The following is a 27405-nucleotide window of genomic DNA, read 5'->3' on the forward strand; positions in this document are numbered from 1 at the left end:
ACAGAATTCAGAGACATTTTGAGAGGAGAGGAATTGTTGAGAGGTAAAAGGATTCCAAGCTGGCCTGAAGCTGGTTTGAATTTCAGAGAGTTTCAGGTTCTCATTGAAATTCCAAGCAAGGCGAGTTTTACAGCTGTAGCTGTAACACTCTGGGAGTCTCATGTTGAATACTGATGCTTGATACCTGGTAATGGGTAGTAACTGGAATGGATAATCCAGTCACCATTTCCATTTGAGGAATAATCTGGATTCACTGTGGTAGTTTAATACTGTAACAAAATAAGCTTTTTGTTAAATATCCTTTTGTTTCATTATTGCTGTCTTGATTGATACCCTCCTTCTCCCTCCTTTGGTGGTAGACATTCTTAGTTGAGAGATGTAGTGTAGGGTTTCTGGTCACTACACCACGTCTCTAAGAAATGTTAATTTTCTCTTTTACTGCTCATCTAAGCTCTGTTAGTTGCCTAATAGATATTACTAGAACTCTACAGAGTTAGCTCAATAGGTTTCTTTCATAAGAAGTCACATTTCTGTCTAAATGTAACAAAATAAACGAATACATCTTCTCTTCTTTAATAGCATATAACAGGGTGTCAGGTCTCCTTACCTGTTAGCATGTGTTGGAACACTGTAGGAAGATGCTGGCTAGCGCTATGTGGCAGAGGTAGCTTGTTAACTCGATCCTGGATATAAGGAGATGGAATCCTCTCTTTGGGCAGAAACAAAGAGGTCCGTGCAGGGAAACAGTAGGAACTGTCAAGCTTTGGGTTAAAGCTCAGATTGGTGTTTATACTTTTGTTGCAATTTATGTGGATTTTACTCAGAGAAGGTTTGGAGTTCTATCTGTTTGCATGCATTTTTCAGCTGTTTCAGCAGTTCTCTTTTATTTTGGCATTTGGAATAGCCTGTGAATTGTCCATCTGTGTTAATTTTTTACTGTGCTGTGTACACTGAAGCTAAATACATTCAGTTCTGGGCACCTCTACTTGAGAATGTTGTAGCAAAAATAGAAGAAATTCATAGCAGAGTAGCAAAAATGATTAAGGGGATGAAGCGATTACAAGAGCAAATATCTAGAACATGGGTTAATAGTGCTTAATATTGGAAAGGTGTAACTACCAAGGATTGAAAGGAATTATTTAGCATTGTAGAAGGATTTATAACAAGGACCATACCTCTCAGCCTTCAAACGCACTAATGCATATGACACACACCATCAAAATGTATGACAGATGACCGAAATGTAGAGCACCTATGTTTTGATGCGCTTTGTGCCATAAAATCTAAATTGTGGGTTTTTAAGAATAGAACCTGATTTTTAAAGCTTTTAGTTTTGTTTTGTTTTGTGTTTTTTTATGGTGTGACTCAAATACATCAGCTCTGAAACCTGTAAGATGTTAATTAGAGTGGAATGAGGTAGGGGCAGCTTATTATAGATTGCAAAATTTGATTCAACCAGGAAGAGTGGCAGATTTCTTGTCTTTTTTTTTTTTTTTTAATTTATGGAACTCTTTAAAACTAACATTGCTTAACATGAAGGTCTATTGATAAACTTAGCGTGAATCTCCAATATTCCTTTGATAGGAAAATTGGGTGGGCTCAAAAGGGGACTGAAACAGTTTTAAATACAACATACAGGATTTGATTGGACTCAGTGAATGAATGACAGGGTTCCGAAGAGCCCTGGGTTCCCTTTTGTTTATTGCCATCAATTACCAGTGCCCCATGATGGACTTAGTCTTACTAGAGTTGAGCCCTTTTGTGACTGTTCTATAAATGGTACAATACAGATCCAAGATATACAAAGTCAGCTTCACTGTCTCCCTTTCCCCCATAAACCCTTGTTTAATTCTGTGTGATTGAATTTGGACATTTATTGCACATTAGAACAAGCAATTTATAACCCTAGTTAAAGCCAAGGTTATTTCAGGCTTGTTCCTTGTATGCTTTCACACTTAGTTCTGTCTAATGTACCTGAATCCAGACCTGAAATAAACCCTTGTTATGTCAATCCTGAGCTTCTGTTGAAAAGAGATTGCTACTTGGAGTGGTTTCATGACATGGAAAGATATTATTAGAGACTATGTCAATATAAGACATGTTAGATCCAGAGTCATTAAAATTGAAAAGCTGTTGTATTATATCTGTACCAGAGGTGCAGAGGAAGGTGTCTTCAAAGTTATTCATGTCTGGCTGTGCACCAATTTGGTCCCCTGTCTTAACTTAGTATAATTTATGGCAGCTCATTAGAATGCTCTGACTGCCAGTGACTCAAAGGGGCAATTATGGTATTTCAGAGGTTACTGAGGTGCAGGGAAGATCCAGTCATGCCCACTTTCCTTCACCCCCAATATAGCTGCAGAAACAGATGGTGATATAACAGCCACTAAGACAGTTCTGTGCTACCAGAGATCCCTCTATATTTTTTCTGTGGACAACTATGCAGCATTTAAGGCCACTCTGCAAAAGTGAAAGGGACCGGAGTGGCCTTAACTCAGGGAAGAATTTGGCCCATGGAATTGAGACTTGGAAGGAGGTCACAACAAAGTTGCAATCCTGCTGCTGCTGCTGCAGCTTCTTTTGTTTCTGTTGGGTCAACTTGATCTTGTTAGGCTTTCAGTTAGCCCCTTCTCTTGGTTACAACCAAAACTTTTGGCCCAATCTTCCTTGTGTATTTGCAGATTAAAATACACAGTCCATCAAATAAACTATTACATCTATGGAAACAGTTACCTTTATCACAGGATTACATTGTTCACTATGCTACAGTGTATCCTGCATAGCTCTGGTATATCATTTAAAGGCAGTTTGCCTGAGTAGTATAAAATATGCATGATGGGTGAACACAGATGAGTTGTGTTAATGTATTCTAATTTACTTGCTAAAAATATTTTTAAATCTTAATAGGTTTACACAGAATTTTCTGATGTGCAGATGCCATGTCAATGAGCATGGCAGAAAAACACAGATATGTAGATATCCTAGATAAACCACTGGCAATTGTAGTGTTCTTTATCAACACAGAATTCTTTTTCTGAAATCTCTTCATGGTAGATGTCAGGGCTCGGTCTTAATGGATTAATTTCTTAAGAATCTTTTGACTGTCTATTTAAGCTTAATAAAGAAAAATATAAAGCATTTCACCTAACAGTTTTCTTTTGTTTTGCTAGTTAATTATGCGTTATGAAAACATACTAATTATATTTACAATAAATTAATAGTGTGTATTTGTGTTTGTGACATTCTCTGTCTCCTTTTTAAATACGCCATAAATCTTGGATTGTGATTCTGTTTTTCTTCAGGCTATTAGGTCTCTACAGACTGTATTTCATTCCTTAGCACCTACTGTTGCTTGGCAACAGCATCCAATTTATAAGACCCCAGCCCAGTGAATGGCTAGCTACCTAGAACTTGCCTGTTAAGATACACTGAGAGTCAGAACACTTTAATCCTGATTTAGGGCAATTCTTAAAAAAAAAAAAATCGTTCGGCCTATTAGTTTGTCTGTGATTATTTTTCAGTTAAATTAAAAACATCATACATATCAACAGGTCTTAATTTTACCAGTAATGGGATGGAGGGAGTTCCTGGGGCCCACAAGAGACCCTTGTTAAAAATTCACTTTCAAAGAGAGGGTGTGTGTGTGTGTGTAACAGTGTCTCATAGGCCCAACTGAGATCGGGACGCCACTATACTAGGTGCTGTATGTACACATAGTAAGAGGCACAGAGAAGTGGAGTGACTTGCCCATGCTCACATAGCAGGTTAGTGAAGAGCTGAACGCTGTTCTATACGATCAATATATTCCCTACATTGTCCAGAAGCAGAGAATGAATGTTTCAAGCTTGATATGTTTGCTTGCCCAGTAGTGCTGCCTCCATCTTTGGTGCTTCACATGGAACTTTTTTGTTTAAATGGGAAAACACTTGAATAGATTCCCTTGTTTTCGTAGCCTTGCTTTCAGCAAGCAAATGTTTCTCTTTCAGTCAGTGGCAGTTTGTCTTGGTGAGCTCATCAGGATTAGGCCCTGGAGGTTATCTTTTTTTTTTATATCATTTAAAATTACTTACGTCAGAAATAAAAGTTTTGTAGGAAAGAAGTAACCTCTTTTTGTGAGCTTGCTCAAACGTCTATTATTTCTGGGCCACCTCCTGCAGCAGCTTCCTGCCAAAGGAGAAGATAAAAGATCAACCTTGTAGTGCTTAATGAAGAGGTTAACTGTAGACCAAGTGACCGGTTTGCAAATTTTTGAAGTAGATGCACTTGTTCGTTCCTCCCATGTTTTCTCCAGTGTGGCTATCGTTTTGAAATAAAAATAAATAACACTTGACCTAGCTTTTCAATTTTCGCTTTTTAGTATAGCAGGGATGACGGAATTCTATCCATTTGTCTTTAAACCAGGGTTCAGAATCATTTTAGGCAGATTGTTTGTACTGTTTTACCAGATCCAGAACTTGGCTATTCCAGTTAGTGCCATCTATGCCCTCTTCAGCTAGATCTAAACTGCAGTGAAACCTGTTTTGCAGCAGTATTTTGTCTTTATTGTGAGTTAAAGTATTCACAACTGAATGGAATGTGTGAAGCTGTGTTATACCACAGTCTGGCAGACATGCTTGTGACTAAGGGTCTGGCGCTGCAAGTTGCTGAGTACCTTTTGGAGGGGCACAAAGGGGCAATTGGTATTTTGTGTGTGTGATCAGGCTTTAAGGTACATGGCAAGGGGAATCCTTGAACTGTTCACTAAAGAGCATGAGATTAATTTTGCCAACTTTGTAATAATAAGACAGACTAACATGATTTTTGGAGGTGGTGTATGTGGATTTATAGGTAGGAACAATTCTCAAGGGTTTGTTTTGTAAATCAGACAAAATAACACAAATATAAACTCACGGTTTTTGTTTTTCATTAAATTGCAGAGTTTGGGGTTTAATCAGGAAAATAAAGAAGGGATTGATTTTTGCCTTTACTTGTAAATCATAAATTGCAGTTATTTGCAATCACATTTATTGCTGGAATGAGGTGATGTTGCATCTTGAATGCTTGTTTCATCATGCTATTTTATTTAGGGGGCCGAGCCATGAAGGAGAAGAAAGTTCCAACTCCATAAAACTTTTTAGAACGTGTAGATACTGCTGAGCTACTTGGACTAAGGAAAGGAAACTGTCTTCTCCAGAGTTTCAAATGACACCGTGGGTGTGGAATTTGGGGCGCAAACTAAATCTAAGCCTAACTGTGATATTTATATTCAGGGATTGAAATTGGTTTTAAACTTAAAAATGTTGGATCAAATTCTGCCCTCTGACTTCATTGAGATCTTATGAGCATAATTAGGACAGATTTGGACACATTATTGTGCCATGATTGAAATAGGACCTGATATCCAAAGACTACTGAAGTCAACAGGAGTCTTTCCATAGACTTCAGTGGTCTTTGGATTAGGCCCATAGTACATATTCGTAATAGTTAATTCAATGATCTGCTCACTGTGACAGATATAATGAACACAGGCCTATCTTGAGACTATTTATTGTATTTAATATTAGGAATGTTATCTGAATGTTTGAGCCAGCTTTGAAAGCATGAGCACTTCAAAGACCATTGTATTCAAATGGGCCAGAAAAATGTGAGCCTTTAGAATATTCACGGCCTTTTGTATCAATACATGTTGTATGTATTTATATGTTTCTGGCTCACTGGAGGATTTCCTGTGGAATCTGGAATCATTAGAAGATAATTAATGCAAAATCCCAAAGCTGGTTATACCCAGCCTTTTGAGGCTTGACCTCTGGGGAAGAAGGGGCTGTGACTGTGTTTACCTGTTTTCAGGAAGCTGGGTTACAAAGCAAGAGTTCTATTTTAAAAGGCTGAGTTTTTAAAAGAAGTTTTAAAAGTTTTAAAAGCTGGGTTACAAAGCAAGAGTTCTATTTTAAAAGGCTGACAGAGAAGCCTTCTATTTGATTCAATAAAAGGACCCCAAATCTGTTGGAGGGCTGGAAGGACTTCAGCCTGCCAGACTCCCCTCTGTGGAAAATGAGTGACTTCTGGCACATTTAGTATGTGTTTTGACATTTATTTTGTTCTGTGTTTTTTTCGCTGCATGTTTTTGTCCTTAAATGTACTCTGCTTTGAAAAACCTGTTTGGGTTACTTGTAGTCACTGGCATTCCCTGGTTGTAGCCCTTGGACACAAAGCAAAGTGTAGAGGCTAGATGCTTAGTCAGACCTGCTTGGAGAGCATCACAGTGACTGTAAGGGGACTGCGGCCTAAAACCACAGTCTGCAGAGAGAAGGGACGTAGGTCCCTGCCCTCAGAGATGACGGCTAGAGGTCTGAGGTCCGAGAGGGCATTCCTTAGGCAGAGTAGGATTCCATTCAAAGTAGATAGATGCAGACAGAACTTGTATAGGAAAATGTGTGTCACTCCTACCTATTGCACCAGTAAACTGATGCTATTTTTGCTTCTTTCTTTTTTCTACAGGCATTACTGTTTTAACCAATATTAAAACAAAGCCGATATGTTTCTTACAGCAGATAAGATATGTGTAGCAGATGTGTACCCTGCAGGAGTCCTTCTTTTCATAGATCTTACATTACACCTAGCAGTGCTAGGACGCACACAGTAGGGGAAAATATTGTGTGTCAACCCTCTACAAAGCTACAGCTCTTCACATCAGTGTGTGTGTACTGTAGGTGCGGCTTTAATTAAAACAATGTTTAAACCAATTCCATGAACTGTCAAAAGATTTAATCCATGAATTATGTTTGTTACAGTTGTTAGGTTATTTCAGCAGCACTCATTTAAGTACCTTTTGTGCACTGCCATAAGGGACGGATGGCAGCCCCTGAGAAGTTCAACCATAGTCAGCTGAAAACAGTTGATAATGATGGATGAATGATGTCGTTGTGTCTCTTTGTACATAAATGATTGGGTGGTTGTTTATAACATGTACCCAATTACATGCATATCATTCACTAAAATACACAGTTTGTACAAATAAAAAAAGCACAATCTTTAAAATAAATAACAACCCAGCCACCTCACCTTCAGAAGAGAGACTGAGAGAAGAGATGGACCATAACCTAAAAAGAAAAGGAGGACTTGTGGCAACTTAGAGACTAACCAATTTATTTGAGCATAAGCTTTCGTGAGCTACAGCTCACTTCATCGGATGCATACTGTGGAAAATACAGAAGATGTTTTTATACACACAAACCATGAAAAAATGGGTGTTTATCACTACAAAAGGTTTTCTCTCCCACCACCCTACTCTCCTGCTGGTAATAGCTTATCTAAAGTGATCACTCTCCTTACAATGTGTATGATAATCAAGGTGGGCCATTTCCAGCACAAATCCAGGGTTTAACAAGAACGTCTGAGGAACAGTGGGGGAGGAATAAACAAGGGGAAATAGGTTACTTTTTATAATGACTCAACCATTCCCAGTCTCTATTCAAGCCTAAGTTAATTGTATCCAATTTGCAAATTAATTCCAATTCAGCAGTCTCTCGTTGGAGTCTGTTTTCGAAGTTTTTTTGTTGAAGGATAGTCACTTTGAGATCAGAAATCAAGTGACCAGAGAGACTGAAGTGTTCTCCGACTGGTTTTTGAATGTTATAATTCTTGACATCTGATTTGTGTCCATTTATTCTTTTACGTAGAGACTGTCCAGTTTGACCAGTGTACACGGCAGAGGGGCATTGCTGGCACATGATGGCATATATCAGATTGGTGGATGTGCAGGTGAACGAGCCTTTGATAGTGTGGCTGATGTTATTAGGCCCTGTGATGGTGTCCCCTGAATAGATATGTGGGCACAGTTGGCAACGGGCTTTGTTGCAAGGATAGGTGCTTGGGTTAGTGGTTCTGTTGTGTGGTATGTGGTTGCAAGTGAGTATTCGCTTCAGGTTGGGGGGCTGTCTGTAGGCAAGGACTGGCCTGTCTCCCAAGATTTGTGAGAGTGTTGGGTCATCCTTCAGGATAGGTTGTGGATCCTTGATAATGCGTTGGAGGGGTTTTAGTTGGGGGCTGAAGGTGACGGCTAGTGGTGTTCTGTTATTTTCTTTGTTAGGCCTGTCCTGTAGTAGGTGACTTCTGGATACTCTTCTGGCTCTATCAATCTGTTTCTTCACTTCCGCAGGTGGGTATTGTAGTTGTAAGAATGCTTGATAGAGATCTTGTAGGTGTTTGTCTCTGTCTGAGGGGTTGGAGCAAATGCGGTTGTATCACAGAGCTTGGCTGCAGACAATGGATCATGTGGTGTGGTAAGGGTGAAAGCTGGAGGCATATAGGTAGGAGTAGCGGTCAGTAGGTTTCCGGTATAGGGTCGTGTTTATGTGACCATCGTTTATTAGCACTGTAGTGTCCAGGAAGTGGATCTCTTGTGTGGACTGGATCAGGCTGAGGTTGATGGTGGGATGGAAATTGTTGAAATCATGGTGGAATTCCTCAAGGGCTTCTTTTCCATGGGGTCCAGATGGTTGGTTAAATTGGTTAGTCTCTAAGGTGCCACAAATACTCCTTTTCTTTTTGCGAATACAGACTAACACGGCTGTTACTCTGAAACCTGTCATAACCTAAAAGTCATCAAAACTCAGGCTTTTTCAGACCCATTCTCTTGAAACCTTTACCTCCTCAATGAGCATAACTTGCTGAAACCCAAGAAGGGTAGTCTTTGCCTCCATATACAGATCTGCCTCCACAAAAGCAGCCAAGCAGATTTTACTTTGATCCATCTTGCTGCAATATAGATAGACAAGTAGATCAGACTTTGTTGGAGACACCTAGAATTTACCAGGCTGTCAACTACTAGAAACATTCTGATAAGTGCCACATGGTCTCTGAACTTCACTCCATACATTACATTGGTTTAGTCTATAAATCAACTATAGAGCAAGGAGACCTGAGAGAACTCTTTGAAATAGAAAGGTCGAAAAATCCAAAAATAGTTTCTGCAAAAATTTCAAAATGTTGGTTCGTTTTTTATTTTGAAGTATTCAAAACAGCCATTTTTCTTTCTTTCTTACGTTTTCAAAATTTCACAATATTTTATTGACATTTTCTTCAAAAACAATTACATTTTGGCTTATCAAAAATTGTTGAAAACTATTTAGATATCAACCGTTTTCACAGAAGGTTTTAGATAAGCCAAAAATATCAATTGTGTGTGTGTGGGGGGGAATCACAACAATATGAAAAGGCATAGAAGGTATGAAATATTAAGTGAAAAAGAAAAATAATTAACATCCACTTAAAAATATTTTTGAAAGACCATTTGTTATTTTAAAAACATTTAATTGGAAATATGTCAACCTGCTTATACTTCTGAACTACTGAATTATTCAAGAACCAAAGGTCCTTATGTTCTACCAAGTCACTGATAGAATGGATTACCATTGGAAGTGTATTTTCCTTTAATGGCTGAATCCCAGTCAGATCTAATAGTCTCTACAAATGAAATACGTCCTCTGATCCAAAAGGAGTAGAAGTTTCTGTTAACTTCATACTGCAAGAGGTAATTGCAAAGGTGTAATCTTCACTCTCAGTCACCAGCTCTCTATACAGAGTGTCAGTCACTGGGTGGCTGGCTAAGGCAGGAGCAGATGCAGGCTGCAACAGGGGCTGGCTGGAATAGAAACAGTCAAAGGCTAGAGCAGGAGCAGGCTGGAACAGAAGCAAGGGTAGTCTGTTGAAACTACTGTCATGGGGATTGTTCCTGGCCAGTTGGTGATCCTGAGTCATCTGGACTCCCTGAGTGGGACCTTCCCTGTGTATTAATTGAAGCCCGCAGGTAATTGATGTCTCATTGCACTTAAGCAGGCTCAGAGATAACTTAGGGATGAGTCATCCCATCACACACCCTCAAAAGATACATACCAGGCATTGCGGGGCCCAGTTTGTTGGGGTGTGACCAATGGAATTCCAAAAGCAGGTTGAGCATGTATGTTGTTGGCTGGCTTTCTGGAGCAATCAACTGAGTCATAGACCTCCCAATCAGTGAGGAATAGGAGCTTCCCTTGGAGAATATTGGAGTTCAGGATCTGATTCACCAGGCATTCTTCCTGCCACTGGATCATGACAGGGGGAGGAGGTGGCTTCATCCATCCAGAAAAGGAGTTGCACTTTTTCAGCACGGGAATATGGAACTTATAGGAGCCTTTGTCATCTTGGGTAGCTGGAATTTGAAAGCCACCAGCTTAATCTATTGGATGACCTGGAATGGGCTGAGATATTGGTGTCCTAACTTCCTTGAGGGCTGGTACAAGGTGTTTTTGTTTTGAGAGCCATGCCTTATCCCAGACCACAATTTGAGGGGTATTCTGACAACTGAGGTCCGTGTATTGTTTGTACATTGGTGGAGTCATGGTGGAGTCTGAGTGGGTTTTTAATTCTTCATGGTTGTGGTGTGGGTGCTTAGAGGCTGTCAGAATGTGAGAAACTGGTAGTATGGACAGGTGAAACCAAAGCTGGAAACCATAGTTGGTGTAAAAAGGACTTTGGTGGATTGATTTGTGGTCAGAATTATTGTATGTAAACTTGGCAAAGTGAAGAAGTGGCACCCAATCATTCTGATGGTAACTGATAAAACAGCAGAGATGATGCTCCAGAATTTGGTTTACTTGTTCTGTCTTCCCATAGGCTGAGGAGGCTTATAAATTAACATCCAAGAGCTTGAACAGTTCCTGCCAACAATGGGAAATGAACTGCGATTCTTGGTTAGATGTAATGTCCAGTGGTAAACCATGGAGCTTGAAGATGTGATTAAAAATAGTTGGGCTGTCACCTCTGCAGTAGAGATTTTCCTGCAGGGCACAAAAAAAGACATCATTATGAGGAGGTCAGTGATAACTATTGTGGCCACATGGCCTTGGAAATTGGAGTGATCAATAATAAAGTCCACAGAGATGACCAGCGTTGGGATAGAGCCATCAGTGAAACCAAAGTGCACAGGTTTTTGTCAAAGCACACATGTTGCAGGAGTTAATGTAAGACTTCATAGACTGATGTACTTTTGGCCATCAGAAATTACAAGAGGCTAACTTCATCATTTTCCAGTGACTGAAATGGCCAGCCAGGGATGAGTAGTGACATAGCTGGAGTAGAGCTGGATGTGGTTGGCCACTGGGGACATAGATCCGATCTTTTAATGGGAGAACCCCATTCTTGACTGTGAAGTTTGAGTTGGGGGCCAGGTGTATAGTGGTCAACAACAGTAATACCGCAAATGGATTGAGGCAGGAAAGACTTCACAAGAGACAATAAATCATTGTTCACCTATACATTGACAAAAGACAGGTAATGTTTTTTGCCAGGTTCTCATCAAGGTATTCCTGTCGGGCTTGGAATTCTGGTTTGACAAGGGATAAATCCATTCAAATGGAATTTTGGCCCTGGGCTGTAAATCATTGGGGCAGACGCAGGACTGATGTGGGGGTAGGATATCATCATTTCTTTTGTCAAACACATTGGCAAAATCTCAATATTTTTCAGGGATTGGTAAATTGTTACCTCCTTGAATTTGCTGGACACAGAAGGAAGTGGCCTTCCCCATGCTGTTTCTTGTTTCCTTGGTGCCTGACTTGGCTAAACATCACTGCTGGCAGTAGCCCGACTCACACTGTACCTCAAATCTTCCAAAAGATATTTGGATCATGAGCCAGGGGATGCCAAGTATTACGTGGAAGTAGAGTGAGTTGATCAAGTTACATTACAGGGTTTTTTGGAGGTTTTGGATTTCAAACCAAAGGGGCATAGATTCATTGGTAACAGGACCAGAGAACAGTATCAATCAATTCCACCAGGTCTGAGGTGTGCTTTCTCTGTACCGGAAGTTGATTAGTCTTATCAAATCCAGCATCTATAAAATTACTGGAGACTTCAGAATCCACAAGTACAAATTGGGAGCAGTTCACCTCATGTGTAGACAGGACAAGAAATGGAGCAAGACTTGCAGGTGGGGATGACAACAGTCCACAGCTGTTAAAATACATTTTGATAGAAGAGGGGGTTGGCTTGGGGCACCCAATCTGGTGATTATGTCCAGCTGTGACCCTTCTAAAGGGGCTGTATGTGGTTGTTACTCTGATCTGCCGCAGGTCTGGATTTGAGGGAGCATTTGGTGGCAAAATAGCCTTGCCCACCACAGTATAGGTAAAGGCTGTTATGTTGCTGATACTCCTTTTCCCAGTCCATGAGGTGTCTTTGCATCACTTTGATCTTCACAGGCTGTCACACTGGGACTGGCTGTGGTAGTGGCTGGAATGGGACCAGACTACATTGGGGTAGAACATGGCACTATTTTTTTCTTTTGGCACTATTTGAACAGTTGGTTCTCAATCTGTATGCATAGTTCAGTATCTGAGTTCAGCACCATAGGGGTCTGGGGGGGGAGGGTGTGACGGTCTACTCAGCCCAACTCATTTTTATGTCATCTATTAGACCCTGACAGGAATGATAGATCTGTGCCTCCTTGTTTATTGCATGTCAGTGAGCAAACGTTGAATATGGGTGGCATATGCCAAGATGGATCAACACCTTGTTTAAGAAACTGCAAGGCAGCTTTGGCGGTATGAGTATGATTTGGGCCGTCGAATATGAGTGAGAAGGCATGGAGGAACTTGTCAAAATTGCCAAGGACCTGGCTTGACTGTTCTAGGAGAGGCAAGGTGCAGTCTAGAGCTTCATAGAATCATATCAATATCAGGGTTGGAATGGACCTCAGGAGGTCATCTAGTCCAACCCCCTGCTCAAAGCAGGACCAATCCCCAATTTTTGCCCCAGATCCCTAAATGGCCCCCTCAAGGATTGAACTCACAACCCTGGGTTTAGCAGGCCAATGCTCAAACCACTGAGCTATTCCTCCCCCCCCCTTTACCAGTCAATAAACTGATAACAAGCCCCACTTTGCCCTGATCAGTGCGTTACATCTCAGTGCACATCAGAAAAAACAGATGGCATTGGTTGAGGAACCTGCAGAACTTCTGGTGTTTCCCATCCAACTTCCCTGGTGGCAGGACCTTCAGGCCTTGTTCTAAAGGTACTGCATCTGGCTGCACTGGGGGTACTGAGGTTGTCGGGATCTGTGAGCAGAGAGGGTGTTGACTCTGGAGGCACTGAATTAACTCCAACATTTCAGTAGCAGGTGTGACAGAGGCTTCCATCTCAGCAAGCATGAAAAGGGCAGTTTGGTGAAATGGTCAGAGTGGCCAGGTGAGGCAGAAGCAGATGAAAGCTGGAATAGGGTCTGGCTGGAGTGGGAACAGACATGGGCAGGAGCAAAGGTAGTCTGTTGAAACTACTGGCAGGGGGAGTGTTCCTGGCCAGTTAGTGACGAGCATACTGGAGAGACTGTGTCCCTCAGGAGCCTATATACCTGCCTTGGGATCACAAGGATGGAACCTCACCTGTGGATTGGCTGAACCCTGTGGGTAATTGATGACTCATTGCATTTGAGAAGGCTCAGGCTCAGAGGTAACTCAGCGATGAGTCACGATGGCCGTGAGACCCTGAGCCAACACTGAAGGATTGTCTTCTGTATAGATACTGACGTCACTTAATACAAATCTGGATAATGCACAAAACAAGCAATTTGTAGTCCAATGTTTACCTTGGTCAATTAAAATATACAGCAACATATTCTTATATTATTACAGTGATCCAAAGCTGGATGCTTGCATAACAAAAGCATAGAAAAGGACAAAGGGCTGGAGTGTGCATGGGTAGAAGTAGCTGAAAGAAGCAATTTACCCAAGAAGTGGTTGTAATTTTCATTTGGACTCCTATTTGCCCTTATCACCTTTATTTTCTACTTGTTCTTCCATGATCTTGGTATAGTGGCATTGTATGATGCATTCCCCATGTGGCTGGAGGCAGAAGCCAGTCTCATTCTTTGAATTGGTCACTGTCATGCGGCAAAGTGAGGTAAACTTATTTCTGTTTTTCACTTCTGTCTGTTTTGCAGGATGACTTTCAAATGTGGTGCTTTTATCTTGGATGTGATGTTTTTTTGAGAATATCATGCCGAAGGTGTAGCAAAAGAGAAATTTAACTAATAGGCAAACCATAAAGAGTTCAGATTTGTTTCCAGGCACAGTGATTTATTGGTTATTTTTCATTTGTTTCAGCATTATATTGTTTTGATAATCTTGGCAGGGATCTGTCACTCTATGTAGGTATAATTGAAACTTGTTTCCCCCGAGGAATCACTCTGCCATTTGGTTGATTTGTTTACTGACATTGACAGAGATCTTAATGGCTTTTAAAACTCAATTTGTGCATCACTGAATATGCACCAAAAGGAAAATAAGATTAATGTATTGGTAAAGTGAGGTTCTCTTTGCAGTGCTTTGGCTGTGTCATAAAGTCTCTACCTGATCAAGTCACTGTAGGCTCAGGAATTGTATGAGAACCCTATGCAATCTACATCTTCATTTTGTTGTTGTTTTTTATGTTCAGGGCTTTGACTACAAATTCTCTAAAAGGTAGAATATAAAGAGTGGTTTGTAGCCTCCAGAGCTGTTTGACCACCTTTTCCATTGTGTTTTGTCTTCAGCTCAGGCCAAATTGAGGCTGATATATAGATGTAATCAGTGAAATATCTCTTTGGGAGGGATCTTCAGCATTATAGCATTTAACAGTACCAAACACAATAGTAGTTACTATTGATTATTACAAAACATCTAATTCTATAAATTCATGCTGCACATTACAAACGTGAACCCCACTTCAGCAATGGTATTTAAATATTTGCCTGTTTTAAGCATATGAATAGTCTTTTTGAAGTCAATGGGACTACCCACATCTGGGCAGGAAATGGTTTTCCTATCCATTGAAAATTTTCAAGGTTTCAAAAATGTTCCCATTCCGCATTGGGGTGAAACTAAGACCTTATGAAATTTTATGTGAAAAACCATAGAGCATGCCCAGAATAGCCCCATGGGCAGGGCACTCACCTGGAAGTGGGAGACCTGGATTTGAGTCCCTGCTCTGCCTGTTGAGGACAAGGGACTTAAACCTGGGTCACCCACATGCCAGGTGAGTGCCCTGACCATCAGGCTGTCTGAGGTGGGCTAGTCTCTTGCTCTCATTTTGCCCAGAAATCGCATCCTAAACCTGAGAGAGCTTCCCAACAATACTTTTGGTGAAATGGACCAAAAAAAGTTTTGGTTTAGAGAAATTTGCATTTTTCAATGAAACACTGTCTCATTGTGAAATTTGCAACCAGCTCTACTACTAATATACTTAAGTACTTTGCTGAATTGGGGTTATGGACATAAAGACAGATTGTGTGCTTTGACAAGCATTAAAACAAATGACAAGACACAGGACAGTGAGGGAATTATTAATGAAGAGAAGGAGCCATTTCTTGAAATGTTGATTCAAAGATGAATAGGGTGCTATTTTTAATATCCCAAAAGGTATGGGCTCAGTTCTTCAAGATATTGTCCACACAGATTCTGCTCTTGGTGCACATGAGCATAAGATTGGATTATTTTCAACAGCAGTGTCTGTTGGGGGCTATGCCTGTGCTCTCAGTGTCGTCTTGCTCCACATAACAGTGCGCATAAAGAACAGGGCAGCCATAATCTTCACTCAGTTCCTTCTTACCTCCCATGGCTGCAAGGTGGAGCCCTGAAGCCCTTAACCACATTCCACAGCAAGTGAAATGAGACTTCACATGTTGGATGCTGTGAGAGCATTATCCTTTTACTTGAATAGGACCAATCCATTCAGGTGTACACCTGGACACTTCATTATATTTGCTGGAAGGGATAAGGGGCAGCCTGTGTCTTCATAGAGATGAAGTGGGTCTTGGACTGTGTCAGGAGTTGCTCTGTTATGGCTAGGAAAGAGCCACCTGGACAGATTAGAATTCATTCCACCAGAGTTCAGGTGACTGGCCTCCACAGCCTGCTTGGGTAGCATCCCCACAGCAGAGATATGTAGATCAGCAATGTGAAGTTTTATCCAGGCCTTTACTACTCATTATTCTCTGGTACTACTCATTATTCTCAGAGCAGTTGCTAGTTCAGTTAGGTATCCTACAGTCACTCTTGAAATGGGCCTCTGCTTACCAGCCTCCTATCACTGGTTTAACAGCTTGTTAGTCACCAAGAGTAGAAACTGTGTGGACAATCCTCTCAAAGAAGAAAGAATTATTTACCTTGCAGTAACTATGATTCTTCCAGATGGGTTTTCCACAGAGATTCTGAATCTTGCCTTTCATCCCCACTGATAGGTGTCCTGCTTGTGGGGGATTCTTATTAGCAAAGGACCTGAGTGCAGGTTCTGGCTGCCCTGCCCTTTATGCTCTCATCTATGGGAAGTGAGAGGGAACTCCAGGGCAGGCACGGCCTCCACAGACACTGCTGTGTTGAATGCATGGGGCACATGTGCACCAAAGTGAAATATGTATGGAGAGTCACAGTTATTGCAAGGTAAGTAACCATTCTTTCCTTTTTTGGGTGAAGGTTCAGAAAGACTATTTTATCAGAATCTATTAGTAACTCCCTTATTATTATTCTTTGAAACACATTCTTATCATTCAGGCAGAGGGAGTTTGCCACTAATTTCTCTGATTAGTGATTGTGAACATCACAAAGAGATGTGTTTTGAGAATTTTGCTGATTTTGTAAGCTGTCTGTCAGTTTGCACGTACATAACTGAGATCCAAACTGAGGCTGACCTCAAATCGGAACTATAGCATAATATCATCTTGCCGTTGTTACTGTATCCCTCTTCAGTAGAGCTTACTGATTTTGGTACCACAATATTAGAGTTACATTACTTATATTGCCTTTTTTATCCATGGATTGTAACATGCTTTATAACAGTGGCTAAGCAGCGCTATCCTCCGTTTTACTGCTGGCAAAATTGAGGGAGAGGTAGGTTATGGATTTGCCCAGAGTCACACAGTAAGCCAGTGGTAAAGTCAGTGACAGAAACCATGTAGTCTTATTCCCACTTGCGTGCTCTAATTGCCCAATTAAATAGCATATATCTTGATGATACTTAGTTAACTGACCTTTCTATTGTGTTGTAGTGCCAAGAACAAGGATTTTGGCCACTGGTGGAGCATCATATAATAAAGAGATCTTACAGGTAAGTGCAGACTGCTGAGTTTGTTAAGAAAATTACATTGCACTGGATATTAACAGCTTTGGCAGTAGAGTTTTATATTCGTGTGCTGAGTCTGCCGCCTCTATAGCTGCACATAAGATTGAGAGTATTTGAGATTTTAAGAGTTGTTCAAATTTTGAGATATTGTGTGGAGTATATTAACAAAATTATAATAATTTCTCCACGTTTTACAGGTTAATCCAATGCTAATTTCAAGTTGAGTTCTCTGAAGAGTATTTACAACTTACTAGTTTTGTGAAAGTATCTGAAATGGTGATGATCTCCAAGTCTCATAACTTAAGTCACATCATTTCAGCAACCAAACCAAAGAGTTGTTGGTAAGAGTGCATTTAAAGTGAGATTTTAAAAAATGTTCAACGTTGGACCATTTATGTCAATGAGAGCAAAGTTAGGCCAATGCTGAACACTTTTGAAAATCTCAGCTGTAATGCCTATGGGAGTGCTGGAGGCGGAAGTCCTCTATTCACCCACAGGACACATACAGCATAGGCAGTATCAGTGCAATCTACAGCATACTGCCCCACCAATATACCTCAGTCGCATTGTGAAGGGACAACCTCTAGGTGATAAAGTAATTTAGTCTCCCTGGCCCGTTTAGTCATCAACCTCTCTCCTGAGTTTGATTGTTAGTGCTAGTTGTGGTGGTAGTATTTGTGACAAGGACAGTTGTCCAGTAGGAAGTGGACTGATCTTGCTAATTTACTTCACACTAACACCAGAACAGCTTTGAGAGTACAAAGGTCTTTGACAAAATGACTTACCAGCCAATGTGCCGCCTTGTGGTTTGGTGCGACAGAGTTAGGGTTTTCCTCACTGTCGTCTCGGTGACACACCATTGGGGTCTGCTGGGTGCCACTTTTGTCTTGTGACTCAACTCTCTGGCCAGGCCATGGTTTAGTCTCACCACTTCGAGGTAAGTGAGAGTCCTGTCCAGATATAGTCTGGCAACCTTGTGCCAAGGCTCCAGCCTGACTCTAGGCCCACTAGACCTTTTGACCCTTGTCTGGTCACCAGTCCTTTCGCTGGTGGCCTATAGGCCTTTCACCAGTCCTTTCGCTGGTGGCCTATAGGACAACCAAGTCCATCCTTCTATCCTGGGTTTCAGCCTAGGGCCCGTGTACCAGGCTATTGAGATCTGCTTCTTCAGACCTCCTGCTTCTTCCCTGGGCTTCTACCTACTGCAGTCTGCCTCTAGGCCTTCTTCCACAACCCCTTCCAGGCCTCAGAGGAAAGGTAACAAAGGAAAAGCACAATACAGCAACAGTCCAAACGTGTCCCTGGCCTCCCTCTTTTCAGTGTCCTCAGGGCTATTGCACAGTGTTTGCAGGAAGCCTCTGCCAGCTTCATCCTCCCTTCCTGGGAGCCAGTGAAGAGAGGTCTCTCTACCTCCCAGGGCTGGGACCTTCTGAACTGGGCTCCTGCAAGATGAGCATGCCTCTCAGGGGTGGTTAGGCAAGGCTGCCTGAGCCCAAAGTTGTTGTATAGGCAGTTTTGCATGGTGTGGTGTTTGTATACCCCATCACAGACTTGGTCATTACGGAATTGATCCAGATTTGAGCTCATGACTTAGAAGTGAAAGGCTCTATATTTCCCAAGTCATCCAGAATCCCTTTTCTCAGTTTTGTATGACAATAGTGTTTAAAGTGGATTGGGGCAAGAGAAAAAATTGACACATGTTGCTTGTTGCTGTTATTTCTCTTTGTCTGTTGTATCTGCTCTGGTTATTCTAGTCGATAACTTGACATAAGGAAGATTAAAAACTAGGTCAGATTGATCCGTGCTTGTGTAATTCCACTAAGGCAACACCAGGGTTGAACTTGGGCCAGTACATTTAGTGGGAGTGAAACCTTAATTTCTAAAGCTATATATATACACCCTAGAGCCATTTGTAGAACCTCCTCACTGTTATATCTAGGCAAGGAGCTGGATGTTTTTCACAATACATTTATACACAGTGAAACAAACTTAGAGAGGGGGAATAAAGTTACAGAACTTGCTGTTTAAGTATAATAAAGCTGCTGTTAAAACTTTTTAGAAGTGTCTTAAAATAATATGATCAATATAGTGCCATTACTTTAATTTAATCACTGGTTAATTGGATTCTTTAATATTTAATCAAAACCTCGGGAAACAAAGTGTTTTCAGGTTATTGTCATCGCTTTTGGATAATTCATTCTGGGGCTATAGAAAGCTGCCACTTAATAAACTGTATTCACAATCCCTCATTTTGTACATACCAAAGGTTATTTTAAACACTCAGGAATATCTGTGAAGAACATCAGAATGGCCATACTGGGTCACACCAGGGGTTTATCTATCCCAGTATCCTGTCTTCTGGCAGTGGCCAATGCCAGATGCTTCAAAGAGAATGAACAGAACCAGGCAATCCTCAAGTGATCCATCCCTTGTCGTCCAGTCCCACCATCTAGAAGTTAGAGGTCTAGGGACAGAGCATGGGATTGCATCCCTGACCATCTTGGCTAATAGCCATTGATGGACCTATCCTCCATGAATTTACCTAATTCTTTTTTGAATTCAGAAACAATTTTGGGCTTCACAACATCCCCTGGCAATGAGTTCCATGTAGGGTGACCAGACAGCAAGTGTGAAAAATCGGGGTGGGGGTGGGGGTAGTAGGCACCTATATAAGAAAAAGCCCCAAATATCGGGACTGTCCCTGTAAAATAGGAAAATCTGGTCACCTTCCATGGGTTGACTGTTCGTTTTGTTTTAAGCCTGCTGCCTATTAATTTCATTGGTTGACCCCCTGGTTCTTGTGTTATGTGAAGAAATAAATTAACATTTCCTTATTCACTTTCTGCACACCATTCATGGTATAATAACCTCTATCATATCCCCCCTTTGTTATCTCTTTTACAAACTGAATAGTCTTAGTTTTTTAATCTCTCTTCATATGGAAGCTGTTCCATACCCCTAATAATTTCTGTTGCCCTTTTTCTGTAACTTTTTTTTTTTGCAACAGTGTTACTCTGACTCACATTCAGCTTGTGATCCATTATGACCCCAGATCACTTTCCGCAGTACTCCTTCCTAGACAGTCATTTTTCATTATGTATGTGTGCAACTGATTGTTCCTTCTTAAGTGGGGTACTTTGCATTTGCCCTTATTGAGGGACCCCATTCATTATGCCCTTCCAGCATGACTGTGAACCACAGATAACTACTCTCTGGGAATGGTTTTCCACCCAGTTATGCACTTACCTTATAGTAGCTTCATCTAGGTTGTATTTCCCTAGTTTGTTATGAGAAGGTCATGTGAGACAGTATCAAAATCCTTATTAAAGTCAAGATTTACCACGTCTGCCGCCCCCCCCCCCCCAATCCACACTGCTTGTTACCCTGTCAAAGAAAGCTATCAGGTTGGTTTGACACGATTTGTTCTTGACAAATCCATGCTTACTGTTACTTACCACTTTGTCTTCTAGATGTTTGCAAATTGATTGCTTAATTTGTTCCATTATCTTTCTGGGTACAGAAGTTAAGCTGACTGGTCTGTAATTTCCTGGGTTGTCCTTATTTCCCTTTGTATAGATTGGCACTATATTTGCCCTTTTCCAGTCTTCTGGACTCTTTCCTGTCTTCCATGACTTATCTGAGCCATTCATGATTATCTTTGAAATCTTCTCAATCAGCTCCTTGAGTATTCTAGGGTGCATTTCATCAGGCCCTGGTGACTTAAAGACATCTAACTTGTCTAAGTAGTTTTTAACTTGTTCTTTTCCTATTTTAGCCTCTGATCCTACCTCATTTTCACTGGCATTCACTATGTTAGACGTCCAATCACCACCAACCTTCTTGGTGAAAACTGAAATAAAGAAGTCACTAAGCACCTCTGCCATTTCCACATTTTCTGTTATTATTTTTCCCTCCTCATTGAGTAACAGGCCTACCTTGTCCTTGGTAGTCTTGTTGCTTCTAATGTATTTGAATGTTTTCTTGTTACCCTTTATATCTCTAGCTAGTTTGATCTTGTTTTGTGCCTTGGCCTTTCTAATTTTGTCCCTACATACTTGTGTTATTTGTTTATATTCATCCTTTGTAATTTGACCTAGTTTCCACTTTTTGTAGGACTCTTTTTTGATTTTTAGATCATTGAAGATCTCCTGGTTAAGCCAGGATGGTCTCTTTCCATACTTCCTATCTTTTCTACACAACGGGATAGTTTACTCTTCTGCCCTTAATAATGTCTCTTTGAAAAACTGCCAACTGTCTTCAGTTGTTTTTCCCCTTAGATTTGCTAGCTCTTCACAGTCTGCTTTGGACTTAAACTATCTGTAGTAATTTAATATCATCTGCAAAATTTGCATTCTCACTGTCTATCCCATTTTGTAGATCATTTATGAATATGCTGAACAGCAGTGGTCCCAATACAGATCCCTGGGGGACACTGCTATTTATCTTTCTCCATTCTGAAAATGGACCATTTATTCCTACCCATTGTTTCCTGTCTTTTAACCAGTTACTGATCCATGAGGGGCCCTTCTGTCTTATTCTATGACTGCTTACTTTGCATAAGAGCCATTGGTGAGAGACCTTGTCAAAGGCTTTCTTGAAGTCTCAAGAAAGCCCGGCAACCCGGGAGCATGGAGAGGGCTCACCGCAGAACACACAGCTCCAAACCTCCCCCAGCCATTAAAATTTTTTTAAAGGGGGAGGGATAGCTCAGTGGTTTGAGCATTGGCCTGCTAACCCCAGGGTTGTGAGTTCAATCCTTGAGGGGGCCGTTTGGGATCTGGGGCAAAAATTGGGGATTGGTCCTGCTTTGAGCAGGGGGTTCGACTAGATGACCTCCTGAGGTCCCTTCTAACCCTGATATTCTATGATTCTATGATAAGTACACTATATCCACTGGATCACTCTTGTCTACATGTTTTGACCCCCTCAAAGAATTCTAATAGATTGGTGGGACATGATTTCCCTTTATAGAAGCTGTGTTGACTCTTCCCTGACAAATCATGTTCATCTATGTGTCTAATAATTCTGGTCATTACTATAGTTTCAACCAATTTGCCTGGTACTGAAGTTAGACTTAGCTCAGCCTGTAGTTGTCAAGATCACCTCTGGAACCTTTTTTAAAAATTGATGTCACATTAGCTGTCCTCCAGTCATCTGGTACAGAAGCTGATTTAAGTGATAGGTTACAAACCACAGGTCTGAAATTTCATATTTGAGTTCCATCAGAACTCTTGGGTGAATACCATCTGGTGGCTTAGGCCTGCCTAATTATACTTTGACACTTGATTTGCTAGAGTTTATGCCCCTTTCTATTTTCTTGTTTCAAAATATAATCCTTAATGTCTAAACTAGGGAGTTTTTCCTTTTACATCTTTGGCTCTTGATGAATGACTGCATGAAACATGTGGTGAAATATTTGTTCTTTATTTTTGACATTGAAAAGTTCTATCGGTTACTTTTGAAGTCACTCATGAGGAAGAAATCACATATTCTAAATGATTTGTTATATATATGAATTTATGAATAAGCTTAAATTTGATTACCAAGCCATGGAAAGGATGTCTTGATCAATTTTCCATTTGTCCCCTAAAATAGAGTTTCACGTGATGCTTGATATAGATGGATACTTAGAGATGCTTACTTCACAATGCTACCTGAAGGGAGCACGGCACTGGTTTGGTTTAGATTAAATGTAAAACAAGTTTATTAACAACAGAAGATAGGATTTTAGGTGAGTTCAAGTAAGGGATAGAGTTAAATATGGGTACAAGCAAATAAAAGTGAAAAACACTTTCAAGTGGCTGAGGCTTAACACCAACAAGCTACAGCCTTTATTCAAGGTAGTTTCCTTACCAATCTACCTTCCAGCAAGATGGCTGACCACCATTCAGGTCAGGATCTTCCACAAAGTCCAAAGTGCTTGGTTCCTTTATCTTGTTAGGTGGAAGATAACTTGGGGCTTTTTCCCCCTCTCTTTTATAGTGCAGTGAACCTTTGCAATCGATTCTTCTGAAGGTTATCCTAAAGCAAAGCTCAGTCAAGCTGTGAGGAAGGGACATAGTCTTGCGGTGAAGGAAGCTTCATGCTGGTTTCCTCTGCTGGTGTTTGCTAAAATGCCAATTAATCTGTTTTTCTGCAGTCTCCTCCCCGTGCCGTGATGCTGAGTGATTATCTCCTCCCCTTGTTGCCTTGATAGTTCTGTTTCTTTTTTGTAAATTGCATTTCCATTGTCTCTTAATGCACCTTGGAAGTACCTTCAAGGTGGCAGAACCACATTCCTTTGTCTAGAGTGGGGTAACTTCAGCCCTGCCCAGCAGACACACTTTAAAAACATAATTCACAATATGTTTGTAATTTTGAATTTGTCATCTGTGCATACACCACACAATACTATTAATGATCAGTATGTTATTAGCTTACTATTGATGTCTTACATTATACCTTTTTAAAGTGAGTTGATGTACACTGAACTGATCTGGCCAGCTGAAACTCACTACAAGATACCACTTAGGCCTCTGTCCTCTTGCATTGGGATACTGTTAGGATCACATGACTCCTATACCACCCTCCCTGTAGACCCCAGAACAAGGGCTATGTTGGGGAGAGAGAGGAGGAGTAGCTGGAATGCTCTGGGCCTCCAGGCTGCTCTAACCGTGGTCATGTCTGAGCAGAGAATTGGGGAGTTGCAGCTGACTCCCTCACTTCTCCCCTCCTTCCTTCTACTTTGCTGAGCATAAACTCGGTGAAGCAGAGAATCTGGCCCCCCATTTCTTGGTTCAGGAGTGAACAGATCTGCCCCTTACAAGTCTTGGGGGATGACTCTGAGAACTTGCTGGAGAGATAATAACCGCATACAGAACCTTTGTAATAAAGGAGTGACAACACTGTAAGAAATCTTTATTTCCTGGCCCCGGTCACCTGACTTGAGTCAAGTTTGCCAAAGGTTAGTACTGTGTCACATGAAAAGGGTCAGTACACACTGACCCCTGAGGTAACTGGTACAAAGCCTGCACAAACATTTTGCTATCATGTGCAGGAACCATTTGCTTGCCTCAGCAATTATAAGGAATTACTTATTTGCCCTGTGTTTCACAGTCATATGTAACAGATGCTTTTATACTTCCCAGGTCCTGTCTGATGTGTTTAGCGCACCAGTGTATACTATTGACACCGCCAACTCTGCTTGTTTAGGATGTGCTTACAGAGCAATTCATGGTAAGGCTGTAAAGAAAAGTCCTTTGGTCTACCTGAACATTTAATTTTCATGCACCCAATAGCCATGATTAAAGTTTCTGAAAAAAAGTGCAGGGTATATAAAGCATAGTGGACCAGATCCATAGCCCACTGAAGTTAAAGAGAGTATTTCCACTGACATCAGTGGGTTTTGGATCATGCCCAATAAGAATAAAAGTGAATTTTTAGGGTTTCACTCACTTCTTGCAGCAGAATTTAGGCTTGGGCTCCCAGTGGCAGATTGTCTGCCTAGAGGGTAACGTAGGGTACAGCAGCACAATCTACAGCAACCTCCTCTCAGACAGGAGTGGGACCTGGACAGATGGCAGGTACATCTCTAGAAGTGGATGAGGTTTGCTGGGAAGGGTGTGCAGCTTTGATGCGCTGATCCTCCACCAACAGATACCCATTTGTTAATTAAAGCTCCCCTCTCCTGACTGAACCCACAGAGGAAGAGAGAAGGAGTTAGAGAAAACCAGCCTAGTAATAAATACTGCCCAAACGGGTGACATTAAAATAAAGCTTCTGTGTAAATCTTGGCATTTTTAAATGACAAACCATCTATCAGCATATACAAGCTGTGCTGTGCTCCACGTTCAAGCTGTGTATGCTTCATGTTGTGAATGCATAAATCTCTTGCTCAGTCATTTCATTTATTGCAGTACATCACCAGTTGTAATGCAACAGCCAAAGACCCAGAAGTAAAGGTGTTAATTAATTTGCGTATTGATGCAAAAACTTGTATGTTAATGACAGGTTCTCAGAGGTTAAATGATGTTGAATCCCAGGAAGGTGGTCTTCACGTATTTTGGAATGCTTTAATAGCATCATTTCCTGGCTATTTTACTGTTAAACAAGTTCAAAGCTGTGGGCCAAGTCCTTACTCAGGCAAAATTCTCATAGGCCTCAATTAGACATTTTAGCAATGGACAGCCTGTGTCCAGGTTCATGCAGGGTCATAACATTGAGACAGAAGCATGGTGAAGACAGTGCTGATCATCACAAAAGCATCCAGGTTTCATTTTCAGAAGAAAATTCTGCGTTCAGCTACATGGTACACCCACATTGACTGCACTCACAGGTCTGAAGACAAAGCAGAAACTCTGTGCAGCAGAGAACCGGAGTCAGTAATTTTAACACACAAAATATGCTTCCACTACTTTGTTTCCAAAGAAGATGCAATGATGCCATCAGCAAAGCATTTAGGAGAGTGGAAATAGCAGCACCAGACTATCAGTAGGAGTGAAGTATGCTGAGAACATTTTTACACTTTTTAGGGACCAAATCCTTCCTCTGTTTTACTCAGAATGTGCCTTATACTTCAAAATCATCCTGAACTTTTCCCGTACATGCTGGATTCTCTGCCCTTGAATATAGCTTGAGGTGACAACTTCCATTAAGATTTATGCAGATATTTCATATGGCCAGAAGATGGGGATTCCCTCTGTCAGTATGGTATATGAAATCTTTGCTCAGGTATGCTGCTGCCTAACCCCCCTCGGGCATGCTGTGTGTTTTTTTTCAGTGGCATTTTTGATTGATGCTGTTCAGCTGGCTCACTCCTCTGGCTGAGCAGAGGAATTGTGTAAAAATGAAGACTTGCTAATATAAATGAAATATTGATGATAAGGGCCCCTTAACAACATTACAATTTATAATCTACAAATACAGTATTCCATGGTTAGTCTAGGTTGTTTGGCAGGAATAACAAAGAATACCTGAAATGCTGTAGCTTATTCTGCGAGGGAGAATGCTGTAGTAATGGGATTCCCTCTGACTGTTCAGCTGCCTTATATATCGTCATAGTTTAATGAGTATTTGTAGTACATATTTTCTTAATACGGTTTTCACAGCTCATCCCTATCTTTCTTGCTGTGCTTTTTATTTTGGTTACACTTTGTCCTTGGATTTCTTGCTTCTGCAAATTTTCACTGCGGCTTACTGTATTATTGGTGTCTATAAATGATTACTGATATTTTTTGAAACTGCATTTCTGCTGCTATTCCACCATAAGGTACAAATTGAATGATTGACAAAAACTCAATCTCAGAGTCCCCACTTTCCAGATTAGTGCATTGGAATCTAAGACCTTTGCCATTTATCCTTCACTTTTGAATGCTGACCTGGTGATGGAGGATCAATATAATGTATTAATTTGCCAGTGAGTCGAGGCACATCCCTCATCTTGTTTTTGAGCTTTGATCAGTATTGTGATTCTCTCTGCAGGGCTTGTGGCAGAAACAAGTGTGTCCTTGGTAGATGTAGTGAAATTAGCACCAGAACCTAGATTAGTTGTTACACCAACCACTGGGGCAGACCAGGTGAGTAGCTTTGGAATTTCAGCATTTTCAATTTTATTTCATTTTATTTTCTGTATGTTTTAAAAATGGTTTGTTTGTTTGTTGGTTTGTTTGTTTGTTTGTTTTTTGCAAATAAAATGGATGTATTTGTAACTTGGGAGGCACTAGGATTGATTTGAGGAAATCTCTGTTCTTGTAATGATACAATATCTGAGTGATCACAATATTCAGACCCATAAAAGAGTAAATTTCCCCAATCAGATACATGCAGAGAGGAAAAACTGTCATCTTTCAAGGATAGAAAGTGTTATAACTTGGGTTTAATGCCTGTGCTGGTCATTTGGGTTCTGACTGGTAATATTGACAAAGTAGTCTTTACTTCCAGCAAAGTGCTAGTTGGAAAAATGTTAATGAAGTTATTTTCTCTGTTTAGAAAACATCAGAAATATCCCTGCCTGCCTGATTCTTAATATTGATCAGCAATCATTTATGAAAGGCACACACATCTTCACTGATAACTTCCAGTCTGAACAGCCAAATGGTCGCTAATTAGAAATAATGCTTACTAGAACCAGTTTTCACTACATACATACACATCCTCTAAAGTTCTACAATTCTCCCAAAACAAGAAACTTGTGTTTTGTGGGACCACGTGGCTAAACAACCAATTAGGCAACAGAGCCACATAGTTCATGTAAACCAAGGAAAGAACTTGTCTTTGGGACTTCCAATTTCCCATTAAAGGCAATTTGTTCCCATT

General features: G+C 40.8%; 2 protein-coding genes across 10 annotated transcripts in view; one reads left to right on the forward strand and one right to left on the reverse strand.

Annotated features, from left to right (window-relative positions):
• NUB1 (negative regulator of ubiquitin like proteins 1) overlaps window positions 1–27405 on the reverse strand; it is a 374196-nt gene that overhangs the window by 174010 nt on the left and 172781 nt on the right. The gene's annotated exons all lie outside the window — the stretch shown is intronic.
• XYLB (xylulokinase) overlaps window positions 1–27405 on the forward strand; it is a 142555-nt gene that overhangs the window by 105554 nt on the left and 9596 nt on the right. For 8 of the 9 annotated variants that reach the window (XM_073334652.1, XM_073334651.1, XM_073334653.1 and 5 more), the window contains 3 exons: window positions 17039–17097; window positions 24240–24327; window positions 26572–26666. In XM_073334652.1, coding sequence (XP_073190753.1) covers window positions 17039–17097; window positions 24240–24327; window positions 26572–26666 — 242 coding nt within the window. The remainder of the gene's footprint in view (window positions 1–17038; window positions 17098–24239; window positions 24328–26571; window positions 26667–27405) is intronic. The other variant, XM_073334655.1, reaches the window with a different exon arrangement.

The sequence above is a fragment of the Lepidochelys kempii genome, chromosome 2 (genome assembly GCF_965140265.1).
Source record: "Lepidochelys kempii isolate rLepKem1 chromosome 2, rLepKem1.hap2, whole genome shotgun sequence".
Taxonomy (NCBI): domain Eukaryota; kingdom Metazoa; phylum Chordata; order Testudines; family Cheloniidae; genus Lepidochelys; species Lepidochelys kempii.